The sequence below is a fragment of the Ascidiella aspersa genome, chromosome 1 (assembly GCF_963924565.1).
Source record: "Ascidiella aspersa chromosome 1, kaAscAspe10.2, whole genome shotgun sequence".
NCBI lineage: Eukaryota > Metazoa > Chordata > Ascidiacea > Phlebobranchia > Ascidiidae > Ascidiella > Ascidiella aspersa.
This window is the reverse complement of record NC_139447.1, coordinates 15362142-15383837: the sequence shown is the minus strand read 5'-3', so window position 1 is coordinate 15383837 and position 21696 is coordinate 15362142. Positions and strand designations below refer to the sequence as shown.

Below are 21696 nucleotides of genomic sequence, written 5' to 3'. Positions count from 1 at the left end.
ACTTTACGGTGCTGGTCTACATTCCTGCCGGGCTGTACATTTTTTTCCGAAATTTTCCTGGGTGTAAATTAAATATTAACCAATACTGTATACTCGACTGAAGTTTAGTGCTTTTGCCGATAAGTTTTTTGTGGCCTACAGCACCTCAAAGTGGTTTTCCAAATAAAATCATACCATATTATTCCACAAAATTTGCGCTTCCGCTACGACTGAGAGTGAAACTGTGCAGGGGATATATCCTCCTCTTTTCTTATTAGCTTGATTCTGTATTGGTATTTTTGTTAGTGCAACTAGTTGAAGAAAACTTTGTTTGTATTTTACTTTATTTATTTTTAGTTCAAATTATACCATAAAAAATATGAAATATACCTCATATAATTTTTAAAATCAAAATCAAAATGTACTGGTTTGCTGATAAAAGTATTTGTGTTAGCCGTTGATGTTTAGGATTACTTTAAGATTGATGTTATATTCGCATTGATTTTTGTTTAAACATAGGTGGTTAAATAATAAGGCAAACTGGTTTTCATTAAACCTGATTATATAAAAATTTATATATTTATATTCATCAATGTATATGTATATTTAACTGTTAAATTTACATATTAAAAAGAAATGGAAGCCTCCACAGTGAAAGAAGGATGGCTAATGAAAAGAGGTATTTATGTTTAAAGTTTGGTTGCTCTTTTATTCCTAAATATACTATTATTTTTCTAGTTCCAGGTACAAATTGTAAGTTCAAGTACAAACAATAATTGTATGTACTTCTTAATACGAACAGCTTATAAAAACAATGAAAATAAACATAATTGGTTGGAAATAAAAAATGTATTATGATAAGAGTTTCATCAATGCCCATTTTGGGGTGCTTACCCCTAGCAGAAACTTTGCGTGCACAGCTCCCCTAAACGGTGACAAATCTTCTTGTAATATAATACTTTTTATTTTGGTCTATACATGCGATTTGGGACTCAATTTTCCGCAAGGATTAGGATTGGATACTAAACGATAAATATATCTTACCTCATAGAACGTTATATTTAGTTGAAACTATGGTTGGCGTCCATAAAGAGTGACATACCAAAAAATTAAAACTTTGCTTTTCATGATTAAAATGTTGATTCATTTTGCCTGACGTTTGACATCTATGCATTGAACAAGGTTTGGCCAACCAGATGGAGACCAGGAGCCTTATTTAACACGGTTGATTAGAAAGATTATTTTAAATATTTACATCAACATTGTAGGCTAAATGCTAATTGTTGTTCCCCTGGGGTTTTGATAAAATTATAAGATTAAAACTTGTAATATGTAATTACTAGGTTTTATTTAGTAAAAAATCTTCGTTCTACAGAAAGTAATCTAATGTTAAGTTAAGTCAAAAAAATTTTATTTAAAAACTCACAAGAGAAGCAATATAACACACACTGCATCTTGAGATAGGTTGGGTTGTTCCCCCCCTGGGGGCCACAGACTCGTTATTGGGGGCCACAGGCATAAGTCTGGCATGGTCATGTTGTTACAAAACCTCTGCCGTTTATGACCGGTTAACACCGATATAATTTATTTGTTTTATCGCAGAAAGTTTGGATTAATGGCGCCTATAACTGTGACGCAACAATTATTGTGCTGCTTATATGTAGTCATATCTGCAGTGTAATCGTTTTTTTTTGGGGGGGGGGCGACCAATTACTGATCGATAACCTTCACCTTATCATTAAGTGTCCATCAAATGCTGTTGAATGAGCAATTAACGTTTAATACCAGGTACAAAGATTTCATAAAGGGCGTTAAGTTGCAAAACAAACATTCAATCGTAAATAGCTACAGGGTTACTCAAGGTCAACTTTAGGCCAATATTCAGCAAGGTGTTATGCACACCGTAATTGTTAAACAATAGTAACGCATCAATGGCAGTTAATTAGTTTGTATTCTTTGCAGCATATTATTTAACTGCCTACTTAACGTATCACATTTGTAATGAAGTATAATGAGCAAAACACAACATTGTTTTTATTGTAGTTTTGCATTCTAATTTAAACCACTTCTTTAGTGGCACTTATTTAGAAAATTATTAATTTGTAATTTAATTTTTCGATTACAATATGCTTATGCTAGCAATTGTATTAGCAATTAATTGCTGTTTTGTTAATCTCCCATTAATGTAGCGTGTTTTTTTCCTATGCTGTTTTCTTATGTTTTTTTAGGTGAATACATTAAAAATTGGAGAAGAAGATACTTCATTTTAAAAACCGATGGATCCTTTTTGGGATACAAAGAACGGCCAAGTCCTGATAATCACCAGGAACCATTAAATAATTTTAGCGTTTTAAGTAAGTATATTAAATCAAGATAGTATGTACGTATTTTTAAATTTTTGGTTTTCCGTTAAGTTGTACTGAAAACACACACATATGTATATGTATATGTATATGTATATATAATATTATAGGAAAAAAGCTTTCTAAAGCACATGTTGCTATATCAAATATAGTTCGGTTAAAACCTTACAATATAATGGGTATGTAACATAAAACTCTTATGGTGTTACACAGACATGCTGCATTTTTTTATATCATATAATTTATAACAGAGCTTAAAATATAACAGAACAAACTGCTACATCCCCAGTTCTAAAGGCTGGGAAATACTTTATTTTATGAACACAAAAAGTTAAAAATGTGTGCTGGTTGGATGTTTTTTGTGTGACATGCATTTTAAATATTTTTTATACATATACCAATTAACTATGTGCTGTCTCATTATGGTATTAGTTAGATGGATAACAAAACAAATAAATAGCAACTTGGCCCCACCTTAAAATCTTTATTTGCTTATACAGCAGTGCTTGTTAACCTTTTTATTAAGGGCGCACCTAGAGACATATAGAAATATGTAAACGCACTTGTGACGAGTGAAGCGAATGCAAAACATTTTGGGTATTTCTCTTAAATTGCTTGTAATTTTTTATTACATAGGCTTCATAGTTGCATAACTTGAAAAGGTCTCAACGTCAAAATAAACACAGTTCGCAATAAGGCATAAATAAGACTTAAACTAATTGTCGTTATAACTACTATATCTGAATAAGACCTTTATACAATACAACATTTAATCTAACCACACTACTAACCAACAATTTAGTTCCAAAGCAGTTGGCAACATTGACAACAAAAGAACGATTGAGACACTGGTCCGGCATCGTCTGTTTTGTACAACAAATAAATGTTTTGAGTTCAGTATCTTTAAAAATAAATGTGTATTTTCCCAAAAAGCTGGTCAGGCTTATTTTTTCTGTTGGATTAAAAAGTTTAAATTTTAAGTCATTTACTTTTCCCAGAGAAAAATCCTTGTCATGAAAATTGATGCAATTGACTGATCTTGTCAATCTAAATTTAAAAACGTTTAAAATGGTCCTTTGGTTTTCGCCACATCGTTGGTATTCCATATTTGCTCCCAATTTTTAAAAGCAACCCCCTCTACCTGATGTCATATTCTAAATCTTCATTGAATCTGCAATCACATCTGATACTCAATATATTCTGACTTCTGAGGGATATCAACACTAAAGTTTTGCAAAAGCTAGATCTACTTAAGTGAAATAAATACCAAAATTAACAACAAGTGGATCAGGATGGAAGTTTTGTTTACTACAGCTCTTTACTTTACCAATTTACGTGCCTGATATAAATATAAAGAGCAAGTGCCTGATATCCAATATATTTAAATGATAGCATGTCGCCATTCAGTGCAGTATGTAACTGCTCATTTTAATTCTCCTTGATTGGATCAGCCATGAGAGAAATGATACTTTCATTTAAAACACATAGTACTTAAAACCTTTGTTTGCAACTAAAGAAATTATTATTTACTAAATGCATACATTATTAAATAAAATATGATTCAACATTTATTACAATTTGTAATTATCTATATGATATGCACATGGCAATCCATAAACGATTAGATATTCTCTAAAAGTAAAAAAAATGCTTTTTTGAACCTACAAACATTGCATTGTACATAAAACCCTATTAGAAATGTGCTGGTGTAGATTGATAAATTAAGCAATATTTCAGAATCACAAGTGATGCGAAAAGATCAACAGAGAGAAAACACATTTGTATTTGTTGTTCGATGTTTACAGTGGACTACTATTATAGAGCGAACCTTTACAGCATCATCACATGAAGACAGGTAATTTTGCAGTCATTTACGAATGATAATATTGAAAGGTTAATTGGCCAGTTATAGGTTTTCTCACTCACTATGACCACTCTCCAAATAAATCACTGTTGTGTTAAGTTATTTAAAAAATATTTTTTTAGTAGCAAAGGCTATAATTAAAAGCGATGACATAAATTTGCAATCTATGGTCTGGATATACAGGGAAAGTGATGATAATATCTAATTCTAAATATTGATTATTAAATTGAAAAAGTTCTGTGTCACTTTGTGTTGTTGATTTCGTGGCATAACAATAAGCCCTGTGGAGTTACATAAAAGATGATTCACAGGGAGACCAGTCATATTTTCTGTTTATGACTCCATGTTGTGCCTAACTATCTAGCCCGGCGTTATTCAGGCTGGTGTCTGTGCCCCATACTTATTTTAAAGACTGTCTGACAAATTTGACACATTGTTTGGTTTATAAAGCATAATTTTGGGAAAATAATGTAAGATATCAGATGTTCTTCAATATGATGTGTTTACATTTCAACCTAAAAAATTGTTATTGCATGTATATTCTTTCTTGTGTTCAGGGTTGAATGGATGAAAGCAATTGAAACAGTGAGTGACCAATTGCAGCATTCCCCAGAGGAGAGGTCATCCACAGAGGAGGAAAATAAAAGGGCTTCACACAAAGTGGTAATTGCTTATTTCATTTTCAAAAAGTGGATCACAACATAGATGACCTAGGTTGTACAAAATTTTGTCCAATACCTTACATTTCAAGTGATTTATTCCCAAACTACTAAAGTCTGCAACGCAATGTCGTAGTTTTTCAAATAGTTGGTACATTATAACTTAACTTTTTGAATGATCTCCATTTTACCTAACAGTCAACAGCTTTATTCATAGGTATTCATTAAGTACATACAAATAAATAATCTCAATTGATATATACAACAAAATAAATTAACTGTGTGTATTTTTGGGTCTTTAAATATTTGACTTTTAGGTGTTTTATTATGGCCACATGGCAGTGTTTCATAAAGTTCTAAATTGCCTATGGTGACTAAACATAGTAAGATTTGATTTCGTTTTAAATTGCTTTACTTTCCTCACACTTTCGTTTTAAAAATTTCTTCTGCAAACATTAAAATCAAAAACGTTGCTTTAAATCAAGTTTAATATTTATTATAATGCATGTGGAACACTGCAATATACATATATATATGTATGTATATTCTTTATACAAAGACGAATTAAAAAATATATATTTTTCTGTAATTAGTTTATGAAACCCCCAAGTGGCTACAATCGGAAATATGAAGTTAAGAAATTGAAATAAATAAATTGTAAAACAGTGTAATTTACCACCACATATGTTAATACATTTCATATAAATGTACTTAAGTCTTATTCAATGTTTTCCATAACTCTTGCCCTAAAAAAAACTTGATATATACCAATTTAATGTTTTAACAAGCTATTGCAGGCGTCTCGAACTGATTGTATGCTGATATAAGTAGACAGGGTTGCAGTTTGTGTATTGTTTGTCAGTGGTATATTTGCAAGAACTAATATTTTATTGGGCTATTTCAAATAGTGGTATTTTTATGGTATACTTGGTTTGCTTCTTCAGGTTATGTATTGTTTTGTTCCACTTTTCCTTTTCCTTTGTCTGTTTCTGTCAGTGAAAGGAGATTGGGGTATAAAATCTCCAACCTCCTCAGATAGAAAGGTGTGCCAGGGATGAGTGTATTTTTAGTGATGATCTTAAAAAAATATACTAAACCTCATCCAACAACACAATCAGCATTTAGTATTTAAATTAATTTTTTTAAATTTTTGCCCCTCTCCCTTAATAAAAAATAAACCCAAACCACTTTAAACATATGATAAGTATAAATACCAAATTTATGGTACTTTTTTACTTTCCCCCCCTCCATAGTGGATCCCCAACCCAAAACTGTTCTACATTAATTTGTCAAATTTAAAAATCAACTAGAATAGACAGTTTTTCCCGAATCTTGAACCCTGTTAATAGTGACAGGAACAAATTATTGATTTATGTCAAGAGTTTGTAAAACTGATTTTCAGGAAAACTTTATTTTTGGGACACTGTATGAGAAAAAATGCATGCTATCCATTTAACAACTAATAATATAATGGACTTAACCTATAACTTTAAGTAGAAATCGTTAATTGTCACGTTGTAATTGTATTTAAATGTTCGGTAATAGTTCAAGCAGTTAATGGTTTATGCATAGGTACCAAACATGGGAGTGCAGAGTCAAAATGTCCTGGAATTCGACCAAGTTATCAATAAATGTGCAAAATAATTTTTGTAACACAGTCTTAGGTAGCCAAAAGTCTTTAAAACTTTTCTGAATTACCATGTATAGGCGCGAGGTTATAAAATCCCACACTCTGTTTTTTTATGTTTTTTCTATTTTTTTTTTCGAAATTATTGTTACGTTTTGCCCATTTTAATGAAAACTCTTTAGCCTAAAGGTGGGAAAATAAAGTTCTAAAAGGCAAAATGATTGGCTCAATGATAACAGGCAATGATTGTTATCTAAGAGCTCACATTTTTAATCTAATTAATAAGCAATTTTGCACTGTCTAGGAAATAACGCCCTGGAATTTTGAAACTTTGGCGCCTGGATTTATGGTTGTAGTATTCCAATATTAAAATATTGTTATCCACCCGTTAATCCTAAGCTAATTTTAAATTTTATGTTTTGCCCCAATTAAACCGATCTTCTTTGCCCAACAAAAATATTTTGAGGCTTATTTTTTAAATCATTCATTATTGTTTTTTGATTATTTGTATTGTAGCCAAGTAATGTTAACTTTATATTTTTGTAATATAGTCATTCTAATATTGTATACTTAGAGAGCACACATCACTACAAACAATTAAAACCAATCCTAACTTTGCAATAATAATTGGTCGCCCAGAAAAAAGCGGACATCGTAATAATTGCATTGCCACCACAACCGGCCTAATTTTTTTTTTAAACTTGCCACTTATGTATGTACAATTGGGCCCAACCTTCCACGGTAAAACAAATAAATTCTATTGGTTCCAATTACCTGATATAAACTGCAGAATTGAATTTGAATCTAAGGATCCGATGTTTTACTTTAGACATCCCTAGTAGTCACCCTTTATTTTTTGCTAAATCAAAATTAGATAGCTGGGCATGTGATATATATATATAATAATTTTGATCGAACGCTGTTTTGCAGCCTACCAAAAATTGGTTTGGAAACCCCTGTTCTGTTGCATGATACCTTCCTAAACAAAAACGGGTATTGTGGCACAAAATACATCATTATTATATGCTTTGTTTTAAAATGACTTCCCATAACACATTTGTAACTTAACATATTGATTACATTGCACCTTATCACTATAAATTTACACTTCCTTATGTCAAAGCATCAAGCAAGTGCATTCATCAAACCACTGCGAAGTACAAAGGTACGACTCCACCATTTTCACCCATCATTGAGTCCATTTATTACAATTTGTTTATGTTGTTGTCGTGCTTAGTTGTAATTGTTCAGTAAGCATTATCAAATCGCAATATGGCATACCTTATATATGTGCGTTTGCTGCATGCTCGTATGTTTGTGTTTATTTAATCAGCATTTTTGCATTAAAGATATATTTTTATCTTGATTTTAATTATTTAAAAATTCAATTTTTGTGTAATATCATAGTGACATGCTTTATCAGACATCAGTAATTTCGCATGTATTAGTTTGATAAGGTTTAAACGTGGGATATAAAACTGGCAAAGGACGAGCCAAATAGCGAGTCCAAATTTAGCTGGGACATTTGTGCGCTGATTGCAGTTGACAACCATCTTATAAGTTTATCTCTGACCTAAATTTGAAGTTTTACGTCTTCGATTTTCGTGCATAAATATGAGTTGTTTGTATTGAATTACAGACCCTCAGTGACTTCGAGTTTCTCGAAGTGCTCGGCAAAGGCACGTTCGGCAAAGTGATTTTGGTTAAGGAGAAAAAGACTGAAGAATTCCACGCCATGAAAATTCTCAAAAAGGAAGTGATCGTGGCGAAGGTATGCAACGCGTTTGCTGTCGATCTGAATTGGATATCCTCCCATCGGTCCAACAAACAAGCGCCTGCCCGCCGAAATGTTGTGGTTTAAGCTTGGCACATGGACCAGCCCAGCCATTCAGAAAAAATAACATAACAAAGCCTGAATTGTTATAATTGAGCGTGGTCAAATATCAAGGAAATTACTACGGCAATTTTTAGCAAAGAATCTGGTCCGCTTTAACAAGAATCTGGTTTAATTTGGGTTACAACGTAAAGCGAATATAATTAACGATACATTAACTCCGACAAGTGAAACCTTGCCAAATCTGCTTTAAAATTGTGGTTTTATGACCTCTAACCATGCGTATTCAGCGGCAGTATCGAAGTTCAGTTAAAACATTTTGTAATATTCAGTTGACTTTAATTTTATAATTACTTAATAACTTCGTAAAGCATACTTCTACGATAGGTATCAAACTAAATATTACCAACAGCCAACACAAACATTAATTTAGGGTAACATTTAATTCACCGCAAAACGAATATTAAAAACAATGCACAAAAATCTTGGTGAAGTACTTAGTGATGTGACTTCGTTGATAACGAAGAAGCAGTGGCCAAAGCTTGGTGTTTGCCTTGGCGCTTGCCACAGATGGGGCGAACCATGGGCGTGTTTAGCTGTTTATCAGAGCTTTAGGTCGTTGAACTATTGTTTTCGAGAGCTCCGTCCCTCGCGTCTAGACTTACTACGGCCCTGTTGCGCCCAACTCACGTACTATACATGTTGTAAATAACGCTCCAAGTTCTGCTCCACTCCACATGTAGACCTTTTAAAACTGTTTTTTTTTTTTTAAACTGGATTTAAAAAAAAAACTGGAATGGCATTTTTATGTCAATCAAAAGCACCAGGGCGGCGAAAAGAGGCCCTTTAGCATTATTTACATCAGTTAAAATTTGAAAACGATGCATATTTTCTAATAAGTTACCAACTCAAAAAGATACCGATAATGGTTTGCCCTCCACACGCTTTTCCCAATGGATAAATTGTATCACGATTTTGTGATAATTCAACTCACTTAATTTTCCTTTTGATTTTATTGTTATTATCAGTTGTATTATCAGTTTCATAAATTATAAATGACAATTTTTTGTTTACTGTAACGAATGCCACATTATAGGTTGGCACAATGTTCTGGTGCTTTTTAGTGGAGTTCTATAGGCTGTGTGTGTTCTGTTGTAGCACATTGGTTCACGTTTTAGTTTTGTATAAATATAAGGTTACACTTTCCTTGAATACTTGTAGACCAGCGAAGACTCGCTGGTCAGATATTTGAATGAAAACCATGTCAATTTGACTGCCGCCTATTGCATGGGCAGAAGGGGTGCATCGGACGCCCAGCCATCACATTTCAATAGCTGCTTTCACAACATCGAATAGTCAATGACTCAATTTAAGGAGGACGCTATTTCCTGCTGCCAATCGCGGTCCCCGCATTCATATGTGTTATTTGTTTCGCGTAAAGCGTTTCCGCTACTTGTTTTTAATAAAGATTCCGACTTGTTTTTCACCGATCAACTGTCTCCTCCAAGCATTTAGCTCGTTTGCACATTCGAAAATTACTAACTCTTGACATGCTATTTAACCGTTTAGGAAATAAAAATTGTACCACACATTTGTTTTATTTCAATTCACCGCTCTTTATATTTTCAGGACGAGGTAACCCACACACTGACAGAAAATAGGGTTCTGCAAGGAACGCGGCATCCATTTTTGACGGTAGGCCATCGTAATACAACCAAAGCTGATACACGTATTACGCATGCCCACTAAGTCACAACTACATCACACACGTATGCCGGCAACGCGAACGTTGTATCACTACGGGCTGTATCTGTGTCTGTCATTGACGTCAACATACTTGGTATTTTAAAACTGTCGTCCATCCTTTTTTATAATCTAAACAGCAAAGACAAAAGTCGTAACCTGCAACAGAAAACTCGCGGTTGCTGGCATACTATCAGTTTTGTAATAAGACTTATACAATACATGTTTGTTTTTCTCCTCAGGCGTTAAAGTACTCGTTTCAAACGACCGACTATCTCTGTTTTGTAATGGAGTACGTCAACGGAGGCGAGGTATGCCATGTTGCGTAGTTTAGACCCAGTACCAGGCGATTTTCCGTTGTGTAAATGTACATAAAATACCATTTATAAGTTATTTTTACATTCAAAATTACAAGTTAAAAGTTTTTTTTACATTTTTACGCTTTACAGTGATTGAGCAAACTATAATCTGTTTTTATTTAAACTTTAATTTAATCCTGTTGTAAATGTGACGAGACACTTTGAAAAAAGTACCTTGGATTTTATTTAAAAGGCTTCCTAAATTTTATGAAATTTTCATAAATAAAACTGTATTTTACCAATAATTGTTAGAACTATAGTTACGCGTAGTAGATAGTTTACTGTTTTTTCATTTTAATATTGTATACAAATATTTCATAAAATGTTATGTTTTTTTTTGAGATCTTCTTCCATTTATCCCGGGATCGCGTGTTTGCGGAGGACAGAGCGAGGTTCTACGGAGCCGAGATTATTTTGGCCCTCGACTACCTTCATCAGCAGGAAGTAATTTACCGAGATCTTAAGGTAAGTAGACGGGAAAGAACAGCACATCAATGCAAATGCAAATTCGACATCCCCTAGAATAGACTACATTCCAAGTTAGTCGTTCAAAGCTTCCTGTACAAACTTTGAAGTTGATTAGGCCTTTGATAGTGATCTGCCAGACCTCAGAAAGGATTGTTAAAATGCCAAGCGAAGTATTTGTAATTTCTATCAGTATACTTTTGGTTTAATATAAGTATACGTGAAAAATTTTACCAGTATGTATTTCTAGTATTTACTACTTATTTTGGTTGCTAGGGTCTAATGTTCTATTTTATTCTAGTTGGAAAACCTGCTGCTAGACTCAGAAGGACACATTAAGATCACTGACTTCGGTTTATGCAAAGAGGCGATTAGTTACGGCACAACTACCAAGACGTTTTGTGGTACACCAGAATACCTAGCACCCGAGGTATGGCCAAGTTGTCACTCCTATTTCCTTTTTAAAATATTTGCTAAAAATAAAAATGTAATGTTTTATTTTGCATGTACCAAAGTGTTTTACGTGGCAAATTTCCTTACCACCTTTTTCATTGTGAAACACCAAGTTGTACAAGGTTCCGTCTGTTCTTTTTCGGATAGGTCGACAAAACGTCCAGATATAGGCTTTTTCTGTGTTAGAATCAGTCATCCTAAACCAGTCGATATTGTTATGTTTCCTTATATGTTACCTTACTGTTCAAACCATGTGTGGGCTATAAAGGTAACTTCCTTTACACACTATTTAGAACAAAGTTATGTTCACACAGACCCGGGCGATTTTCCAAGACTTTGCTAAGCGTGAAGGTATTTTTTACAAACTAAAATATTTTGCTGTTGCGATGTCTATAGTTAAAAAAACGTAAACTTGTTAGTTGTGTCACTGCCACCTTGTAAAGTTTAACCCACCAATGCCGTAGTTTTCACAACGTAACACTTGCTATTGTCTAATGTTACGGATACTTTCGAAAGCTTAGATGGGCATATTTATAAAATGTTATAACATCTCGTGAAACATGCAACACCATCAAACTACTACTTCTGCTTAGGTGTTTTTTACAGTTACATAAATTAGTTTTGTGTTTATTATGACTTTCTAAAGTAACTTCAGGCTTAGTTTCTCCGCCTTTAATGTTTAGGTGTTAGAGGACAATGACTACGGTCGCTCAGTGGATTGGTGGGGACTCGGTGTGGTTATGTACGAGATGATGTGCGGACGACTCCCGTTCTACAGCCGGGATCACGACGTTTTGTTCGAGCTCATTCTGATGGACGAACTCCGTTTTCCGTGCGGACTCTCCAACGAGGGTAGAAGCCTCTTGTCCGAACTTCTGAGCAAAGACCCAACCTGCAGGTAAGTGAACGAACGGGTAGCTTGGTAGAAAAAGATTTTTCACGTACGTTTTCGGTTTCGAACAATACGATTTTACTTGTCTTTGTCCAATTTTCTAAATTTAAAAACTATGTCAATGATGACATAGCAAATATTGTCTGCATCATGATGGTAATCTTATATCAACAATTAGAATTTCTACCCAATCTTACGTGATAGTTCCGTTCTAATTAGATACCCGTTGCCGGTTGTTTCTTTGCCGACCTGATACCAAAATAATTTTTGCGTAAGGGCCTTGTTTTGCGATGCCACATAGAGTATTCTACTTTGAACGGTAAATTTTTGAGATAGTAAAAATCGAAGAAGGTTTCCTTATGAGAAACATATTTCGGTCTATTATCCTGAAATTACTATTGCACTGATCAACTTTTTTTTTTTTTATTCGACGGGTAATGACGTCATATGGTATCGGATCGGGTCGCGTTACTTCTTGCAAAATATCTTTATTTAAAATATCTTTATCAATACAAATAGCAAGTCTTGGGTATGTTTGACGGGTTATGCCTTCTAATTTGTAATGTTTTGTTTTTCACGGCGATAATGGTTTTTTAGCTTACTTTAATTTTGTTTATACAAAGGCGACCAAGCCTATTACTGTTTTCAATTTCTACGAGTATCAATAGTGTGTTGATCAATTACGACTAAGTAATATTTAGTAGCGCGTATTAACTGGGCTTCTGAGCAATGTATAGTTTATCTCAGCCCTTTATGGCTAGCGGCACCCCTCAGAAATAATAAATAGATTGCGGCACCCCTATAAGAATATTTTTTCACAATAAACGGAACTGGAGCGTCACTCATCAACTCTACACAACGTAGGAAGTTATAATTGGATTTATTCCACTCTAATCGTACACAAAAAGTTGTAAAAGTTAAGCAAAAATCAGATTCTTAAAGATTCCCAAATATGTCGCCTTAAGGATTAGAAATGTCACCCCGATTGAGAACCACTGGGTTAGTGTTAACACAATATGACCTATAAGGCAACAATATCTAAAGCGGGATTGTCAAAAAAAATAGTGATCCACGAATACCGTTTGGTGTTATAGTAGGGGATCAGCTACGAAAACAGTTATTAGTAATGTCTCTTTCTAGTGATAAATCTGGATTCGGTTAAATGAGGATAAAATACACAATATAGCTTATATAGACAAAACATTTTAGGAGGATATTGACCCCAAAGCTGTATATACGCACAGAAACCGAATAAAGATTCGCGCGAAGCGTATTAGTATAGCGCGTTTATACCATTAAGCTAGAAACGCTTTATTTGCTGAAAGTAAACAAACAACAATGGAGGCAGCTCTCTCTTTTAAACATTTTATTTGTAACAATGTAAGCCATCAATTTTAACGCAAATTCGTCGCTATATATAAATATTGAAATTTTCGTGACCCTAAGTTAACGGCTTTTCGAACCACTATTTGCTGACCCCTGGTCAATAATACCATAGTGTTAAGAACACCGACATATTACTCCAAGTACGCTGTAATATTTACGGAATACGACCTAAAAACGCGTCGAAATAAGACCTAAAGTGTTAAAATTACCAAGGGATATTTTAAATAAGTTAGGGGTGGGGTTTTGGGTTAGATCAAAGGTTGTTTTGATTATCCTAGCCGTTTAGTTTGTCCAAACTTTCGTATTTCGGGTCTTATTCCAATTTATACCTTATTTTGACTATAAGGTATAAAATTTATATTGATACTGACCACTACTAAATTTTATACTGACCACTAAATCAAAGGCAGGATAAACCTATCAACATAAACGTGTTTTCAGGTTAGGAAGTAGTGCCGCCGATGCAAAGGAAGTGATGGCTCACAAGTTCTTTGCCAATGTGAACTGGAAAGACGTTGCCGAGAAAAAGGTGACATTCTTGTTTTGTAATCATGTACTATAGTAAATATATTGTTTAACATTACAGTTATCTCGGGACTTCACCTGTTAAAATTTTTCAAATATGATGTTCCATTTGTAAAAAGACATTTGAATCATATTTCGTATTTTATTCTGTTTTATCCTCGTAGTATAGAGACACTAGGTTCAGTTAAAGGTGGCAATGCTTGTTTTAGGGGCACAACTGACGAAAAACCTTTAAAAACACGCCCTATGTATGTCTTCAGGGTTATCACGCCTTAAGGCAGCTCTGTGACTCAAAACTGACACAGTAAAAATAACTTTACTCTTACTTTATTTTGGAAATTTATACTGAATATAAATCTGTGGTTTGGGTCGTTTAAAGGCACTGATAAAAATGTTCAAATTACCATAAATATGCGGGAGTGAGATTTTCCGATAATGGTTAATCTTGCACATGACATTCCGGGTGATTCCATAATTATGTCAATCCCAGCATGTAAATAAACGCGCTGACCTGCTGTTTTTTTAGCTTCATATAGGCACCGCAGTTATAATGCAGGTTATATCATTGGTGAAACACATTGGGTATAAGGGTGTAATATTCGCAGACGGCGTGCAACATTTTATGGTGAGTGTAATTTCGTCCGGGCGAGTGCAAACTTTAATTTAATACCAATCCTTAGTATGTAAATCTATGATGCTCTCGTTTAACGTTTTTTTTTATGCAAGCCTCACTAACTCCACTCGTCGTATGCAGATTACTCCACCCTTCAAACCACAAGTGACGTCAATCAAAGATACTCGTTATTTCGACAAAGAGTTCACAGCTCAACCAGTGCAACTAACTCCACCTGACCACGGTAAAGATTGATTTTCTTCCGTAATTATTTAATCTCATTTCTCGTGTTAAAAAAAAATGTAAAAATCCTATTTTTGTTTTGGAAATGTGAAGGAAGGTTTGGAAATTAGTACCATAGGGTAATTTGGTGCCAAACACCATCGATTAATTTATTTGCTTTAAAGTGTCCGCCTGGTTTCTTAACCTATAATGTTTGATGTGTTTAGCGGCATCTTCGATTGACGACATAAACCGACCTCACTTTGAAGCCTTCTCTTACTCCTCCAGTGGAAGTCACTTTCGCAAATAGGTTGCGCTTCGGTGCATAATTGTCTCGTGCTTATGTGCTTTGGTCGTCCGTAGATCTTGACGCTTAAAATGCACATTTTATGTCTCAGGCAAAATATGTTTCATTCATTACGCAAACGCGTGCGATTTAACGAAGCTTAAAATTTTGTTTTGTTGGTTTATTGAACTTATCAAATATCAACCATGCAGCTCCCTTCTAAATTTAGTATTCTCCAATAGGTTTTCAGTAATCTGTATTGCAGTAAGAATTTTTTCGAGGGTGTGGATACCGTTAAAATATTTTTCCTGAGACCTGAAACTGTGCATTTGATTCTTATATCCTTTTGTTGATTACTGTATCGACATGCGAACAATTTATTTGTTCGCGTTTTGTTTCAAAAAGGCTATATTTCCTAAATTTGACTGCTTATCGCTCGAGGCTGTATTCGAAACTTCTTTTTTGCACGTGTTTCTGTATAAAAACCCTTTTCCACTTTTAGTGAAAGTCACTAAACATCATATTATGGTTGGTTTTGTCACAGCTGCTGGACCTTATTTACTTTGCAAACTCGTGGCAAAAAATAACTTAAAATTGCTGATAAGCGAAATTCTGTTTTTAAAGAGGGGAATATTTTAATAAAATATTTTTGGGGTTTGCTTTTGGTAAGCGAGTATTCTCATTTGGATTATGTCTAATGAATTAACGTAAAAAATTACCGATATTATACCAATAATTTATTCGATAGGCGTGTGTTGCGTGTAATCGTTCGTTTCTTGATGATATGTTCTGCCGTCCACTCTTTTTATCGTTAGAATCATTTTTCGCTTTGCGCTCTTTCTCTTATCATATGTAGTCCGTTTTACAAAGTCTCGCCAGATCTTCGTGTACCCTATATTGTCAGTGTAAATGCTATTTTTTTTAAAAGCCCAATGCATTGCGATTGCACAAACAGTGTACAGACATTTCCGTCAACTTTTCTTTGATTAAATCACAACGATTTTTTAAATGTAATATGTTTTACGATAATTCCTACTTTTCTTGTTATAAAACAAAAAAATTGTTTACTAACTCTATATTACGGTTAAAAAAATAATTTAATACCGATCTATTGTTGTTTGTCGCACCTTTGTTATATTGTTTCAATAGCTGGGTGTTTTATTTTTTATTTTTGAAGTAGCAACACCAATTTGACTGTCTTAAAGTGACAACTATTTTGGTTTTTTTCTACGTTTTATAGGCGGGGCTTAGGTGACCTAATTACAACCTTAACGATATAATTACCACATCACACCTATTAATTTTGACTACGGTAAGCTATTTTGGTTGCGCGTCACTGTTTTATAAATTCGACGCTTTTGCGTTTTTGTCATTTCAAGATGGATGTTAACGACGTTATTTTTTCATTAGAAATTTTTCGTTTGATTCGAAATAATTGTGTTGTTTAACAGCTTACCACTTCGTGGCGAGCTTGATCGTGTTGTGAGTGTAGTGGTGACATGTATGCGTTAAACCATCAATGCACTGTATATCATTCTATTAATCAGTTGCTCTTAGCCTCATATTTGGTGCTTATACGCCGTACCTGCCTTTCCATGGCTCTAAATGTAATTTTAGCAAAACTTACTGTCATAAAAAAGTAACCTAATAGGATCTTCATTTTCCAGATGCGTTTCTTTATTACTTTACACCAGTGGTCGGCAAATTTTGTAGGCCTTTGATCCATTTTTTGTGGGCCGCGAGCTATTGTGTAATATAGTCGTAGATTCATCGTACTGTATTTTAAGTTGGCGTGGCTAATCATTTTTATCTTGGCTCATTGTTGCATCACAGAGACTCCACTTTATCTGCTTTACTTTAATCTATATTCAGCCCAAACGCAATATGCATTCTTTGGCAAGTTGCGTTGTGTGACTCATAAACTTTACAGTTCCATTTCTGTTAAATTAAAGTAAACTATAAATGCCTTTTTGAAGAAATATTCGAATCTATTTACTATGCGTTGTGCATCACGTATCCTTTTAATTAAAGTTTTGCCAACTTTAAACAAAAAACGCATTTTTCGCGCTAGGCGCGATGAGACTGGATTTTAGCTATATACTTGCGCTTGAGAACAACAGGTGTTTTTGAGATTTATTGGTGACGTAATGTTTGACGTCATTCTAAAAAATGGTCTTTTCCTGTTTTCTTAGTGATTTAACGTGACGGGCCTTCAAAAGCTCTGAAATGAGTATTCTTGACCGCCACAAAAAAGTTTGCCGACCACTGCTTTACACATTCAAATCCTCGTGTAAAATGTTGAATTTATATCTCGTATTCCTGTCTTGTGCTTGTCGTTTTTATTGCTGTTGTTCGCTTACCAAAAGCCCGCCTATTATTTATCCCATATTTAAAAGTAAACAAATTAAATTGCGGTCTAGTCATCGGGCTGTTTAAAACTTTGTTCCGTCGCCGTGTACGCGTCTTGCGTTGTGTTTTGTGATCCTAACTTTTTAGATTTCGTGTGCGGGTGAAACTGTTTGGCGCGTTGTATTTCTTGCTTGTGTTCTACTTTACGAAAATCGCTTGCCGTGCAATGCTCTGTTGATCGCCTTACTCGTTTCGGCTGACCATCTCGTTCTGGGGTATTTCCCGAATCGAGTGCGCTGCGACGATCACACAAAAAATATATATTAAGATTCTGATAACGGAACATCGCTTGCGTATCCAATGTATCACTTCTGGAAATAAGTATATAATAGTAAACCGTTTTTTGAGGGAAAAATGCATTTATAAAAACTTGATTTTTCTTTCGGAAATATGTAAACTCATGTGCCGTATACAGTAGCAAGATTGTGATATCAATGCAAATGACAGGTATAGATGTAGCCTACGTTAAAACTGTGAAATCAGAATATTGTTTACCGTTCAAAGATGCGTGCCAAACCAGGTTATGTAAAGGCAAAGTAAGCATGAAACGTAGCTTAAGCCTGTTCTATAGAACACTAAATAAAAATAATGTAACTCGAAATGTTTAAAAGTTAGAACAAATGGAGTCATTTTAGCAGGTATATCGCGTATTTTATGTCATTCTCAATGTACCCTGGTGGTATTATTAGTGACATCGACCACTCGTAATATGTATGAGCCAAGATTGTTTACATTTTCTGGTAAGTTTTAGGGCAAGTGCTGGAACGCTTCGTCATCCAAGGACGTCAGAACACGTTCCTTAAAAGCTGCCCCAGAAGTTAGCTGTAACTATTTGTGCGATCCGTGGTTTGCTTGCCACGTCACTGACGGCCCTCTGATAAAACCAGATTTTACAAACGTTCCAACAAAAACACCCGATGCCAGTTCGAAAGCAGTTTAGGTTCAAATTCGCCTAAGAAAAATTTCGACGCTAGTTTTCCTACAACCCCATGAAACTGAGACAAAAGTTTATCCATGGTAAGTAACCGTGGGCTATGTTTATGGGATATCGTTAAAGAGAAATACACATCCTTACGCGATTTTCATAGTTGTCAAATCACCTTTTTCGCTTTTAGCGCAATAAATTGACTTTGTAGTAAAAAAATCGTTTGTGTTACGATGTCACAATTGCCATAACTCAAGAAATTACCTTTTTGCTCAAAAATATTAAATGTATGTTGCCACCCGGTGGCGATAACACTGTTTCTGTTATTTCTTTAAAAGTTTATAAAATGCTGTTCAAACAGAAAATAGTCCAAACTTTTAGACTGAAATTACATAAATACTTATAAAGGTGCCTTACAGGTTTATACTTTTGAAAAATTACCCTGTGAAAGTCATTACATCAGGCTTGCTTGTCCTATGCCGGTTTGCCATCATTCCAAATGTTGTACTTTTAGACGATACCCAAAAAAGTATTTTAAAGCTTTACTCTTGCAAATAAAATGACCACCGTAGACGGATAATCTTTCCAGTTTATAGAGCAACTCTGTGCAAGCTTCAGTTTAACCTACAAACTTTTTTTATACCGTACATTAACATCTATCCCGGACATGAAAAACGATCGCACTAAGAGCAATGAGCGGTTATGGTAATTTAAGTCGGGGCTAAACTGAGCCATTGAAACACAAACTTTCCGGCCATGCATTAGGGCTACTTGGAATATTTTTCTTGTATCATTAGGAAGCGTGGAGCGAATTGTGACCCGAGGTTCCGCGTGGGACCCTTTGCTTCAAGAGATTACTATCGCGCAATATCTTTTCATAAACTATCTAAAGGCTTAAGCACCAGCCTAACTCAAGATACAATTAATGTCTTTATACACACAACTTTTTCGCGGTGGTGATTGCAATATACTTGGGCTACTATAGTAGCTAGTGGCTAAGCAGGTAACATGACTTTTAAGGAATATCAAGCAAGTTACCAATGTGAAAATATATTAATTCTAAAAATAACGCTTTTAACATGTTTTTTTTTCATTTCACATTTTGTTTCGTTTTAGAAGTTGGTATGTAGTTTAAAACGCGCTTGCTTTGTTTCTAACGAGCTGGCATAGTGCCAAGCGGACCGCAGAGCCTTCGGTGACAAATTGCACGAAAGATTCCCGCGCGACGCTGGGCTGTGAAAAACAAGGGAAATTTTCAGCATGCACGATCACGATGTAGAGACTGGCGCCGCCGATGCGAACGCACATCCACCTCCTCTTAGTTTCTTTCATTGTGCACTTCAGGCTCTGCTCCTGTTTTCTCCTGCTGAAAAGGCTAAAACAATATTCTTTTTGGCGCGTGGGCCGCTTAAACTCGCCCGTACTGCTGAAGCTTGTGGCGCCCTGCTAAAGCGCATGCGCAGAAGCGATCACGTGACGTTTTTTGTACATTCACCTGCTTGCGTTCGGTCCTTTTTTTTGGCTGCGCTTATGCCATGCATGTTGCTTTAATGCGTGCACGCGACGCACGACGGTATGTTGTGCGTGATGGCGCCCGGCACCCCCACCCTCTGTTTCAAAAGTGCCGTTCTCACTCGGGGCGAGCGTCGTCGCAAACTGGAAGCCATAGCGGAAAATGTAGTCACATAAGCAGGAAACACAGGAAAAAGATCTTACGCATCAGATATCCTATGCAGCAGCAGGCGGGCACGATCGCCCTTGTACATTAAGCAAACAGGGAAACAGCGACGGGCTTACGGAATTCCGGTGTGGCCACGAAACGAAAGTTTATTAATTGTAAGACAAGTTTGTTCTCGCTGTTATATTTTTTAATAAATTAAATATATTACCTGAAGAGAATAATCTGGGCCGCATTAATCTTGATTAGATAAATAGTGGTTCGTACCAAATACGTTCTCTGTTATTAGGCAATTTAGTAAACCTAAACTGTTTTATAATATAAAATCAGTAAAACGCTTTCAGTGAATTTAATTATGGTCAATATTTATAACTTGTTTTATTTAATTTTTAACTCACTTATAATTGTGGTATGCTATAGGTCGACATTCGACTTTCAGACTTAGTCGGTTTAACAAACAATTTTCCTTTTTTAGCTTGACCGCATAAGTAAAAGAGGGTAGAATAGATGTCAGATCAACCACTGCCACAATGCCGCCATTTTGTTTCGGTGCGAGTAAAGAGCCAGTAAAATGTTTCTCTAAATTCGCTGTACAAGAATATGCTATTTTGGATAGCATCAGAGTGAATAAGTAATAATAAAATAAAAAATATATAACATCACACAACATATCTATATAATCGTTTCTAAAACTGACCAGAAGGTAATTTAAAAAATGAATAGTATTGATAAGCTGTTTTATATATTAAAATTTCAGGATTTTTTGTTACAGAATACTTACTTTTAGCGAGTTTGCACTACCAATTAAAGAAAGTCATCACCAAAAATTTCAAGAATTGTTTTTGGGCTCGTAATATGAAACATTTATCAGTTGCAACAACAAATGTCGTTGATGCTTAAACATAGGCTCTGCAATATATCTAACCTATTCCCATTTTCCCAGCTTAAAATTTCTATCAAGTTGAGTGGTACATATTGTGTTACCAACATTTTGTAAATTTATTATAAAAAGGTAAAACCTTAAAAAAATAATTAAAATCTGAAACAATTTAAAACAAACGCGTGTGCGGGTACACATGGTAAAAATAATTATTTCTGTCGAAGTCGTATTCTAAGTCTTGATAAAATATTTTCGCTGATGTTTTGCGACTGGTGGTTGGATTAAAAAATGCCCCCTTTCTTAACCGACGCATGCTGGATGGATTAAAGGCTGGACAAATACCGGCACAACATGTAGAAGGCATGGGTGCACGACTGTGTTGGCGCCCGGCCGTCAGACGTATTTCTGTGTTTGGTATTTAGCTGCTGTGCCTATTAACTTTTACCTACTACTATTCTGTTTTGTTTGTCTACCAAAAAAAAATCGACATGGCTCTATACTAAAGCGTGAGTTTGTATTCAACAGAACGTCATA

The 21696-nt window shown here is 34.8% G+C and overlaps 1 protein-coding gene across 2 annotated transcripts; it reads left to right on the top strand.

Annotated features, from left to right (window-relative positions):
• The first annotated feature begins 502 nt into the window (after positions 1–502).
• LOC146168003 (RAC-alpha serine/threonine-protein kinase-like) lies at positions 503–18034 on the top strand. Of its 2 annotated transcripts, XM_083390552.1 has the most exons (14): positions 503–658; positions 2208–2333; positions 4080–4197; positions 4764–4869; positions 7616–7657; positions 8132–8263; positions 9956–10021; positions 10312–10380; positions 10771–10893; positions 11195–11323; positions 12030–12244; positions 14066–14153; positions 14904–15006; positions 15212–18034. In XM_083390552.1, exons 1-14 carry the CDS (start codon positions 616–618, stop codon positions 15292–15294), a joined length of 1443 nt encoding a protein of 480 aa, XP_083246678.1. In that variant the 5' UTR covers positions 503–615; the 3' UTR covers positions 15295–18034. The 2 variants fall into 2 exon arrangements, with proteins under 2 accessions (XP_083246678.1, XP_083246686.1); XM_083390560.1 differs by lacking the exon at positions 7616–7657.
• The last annotated feature ends 3662 nt before the right edge of the window (positions 18035–21696 follow it).

Excerpts from the sequence above, each read along its gene's own strand:
- LOC146168003 (XM_083390552.1), top strand. The coding sequence starts at position 616 with ATGGAAGCCTCCACAGTGAAAGAAGGATGGCTAATGAAAAGAG. Across the intron at positions 8,264-9,955 it reads AGGAAGTGATCGTGGCGAAG|GACGAGGTAACCCACACACT; the intron begins GTATGCAACGCG and ends TTATATTTTCAG. Across the intron at positions 10,381-10,770 it reads AGTACGTCAACGGAGGCGAG|ATCTTCTTCCATTTATCCCG; the intron begins GTATGCCATGTT and ends TTTTTTTTTGAG.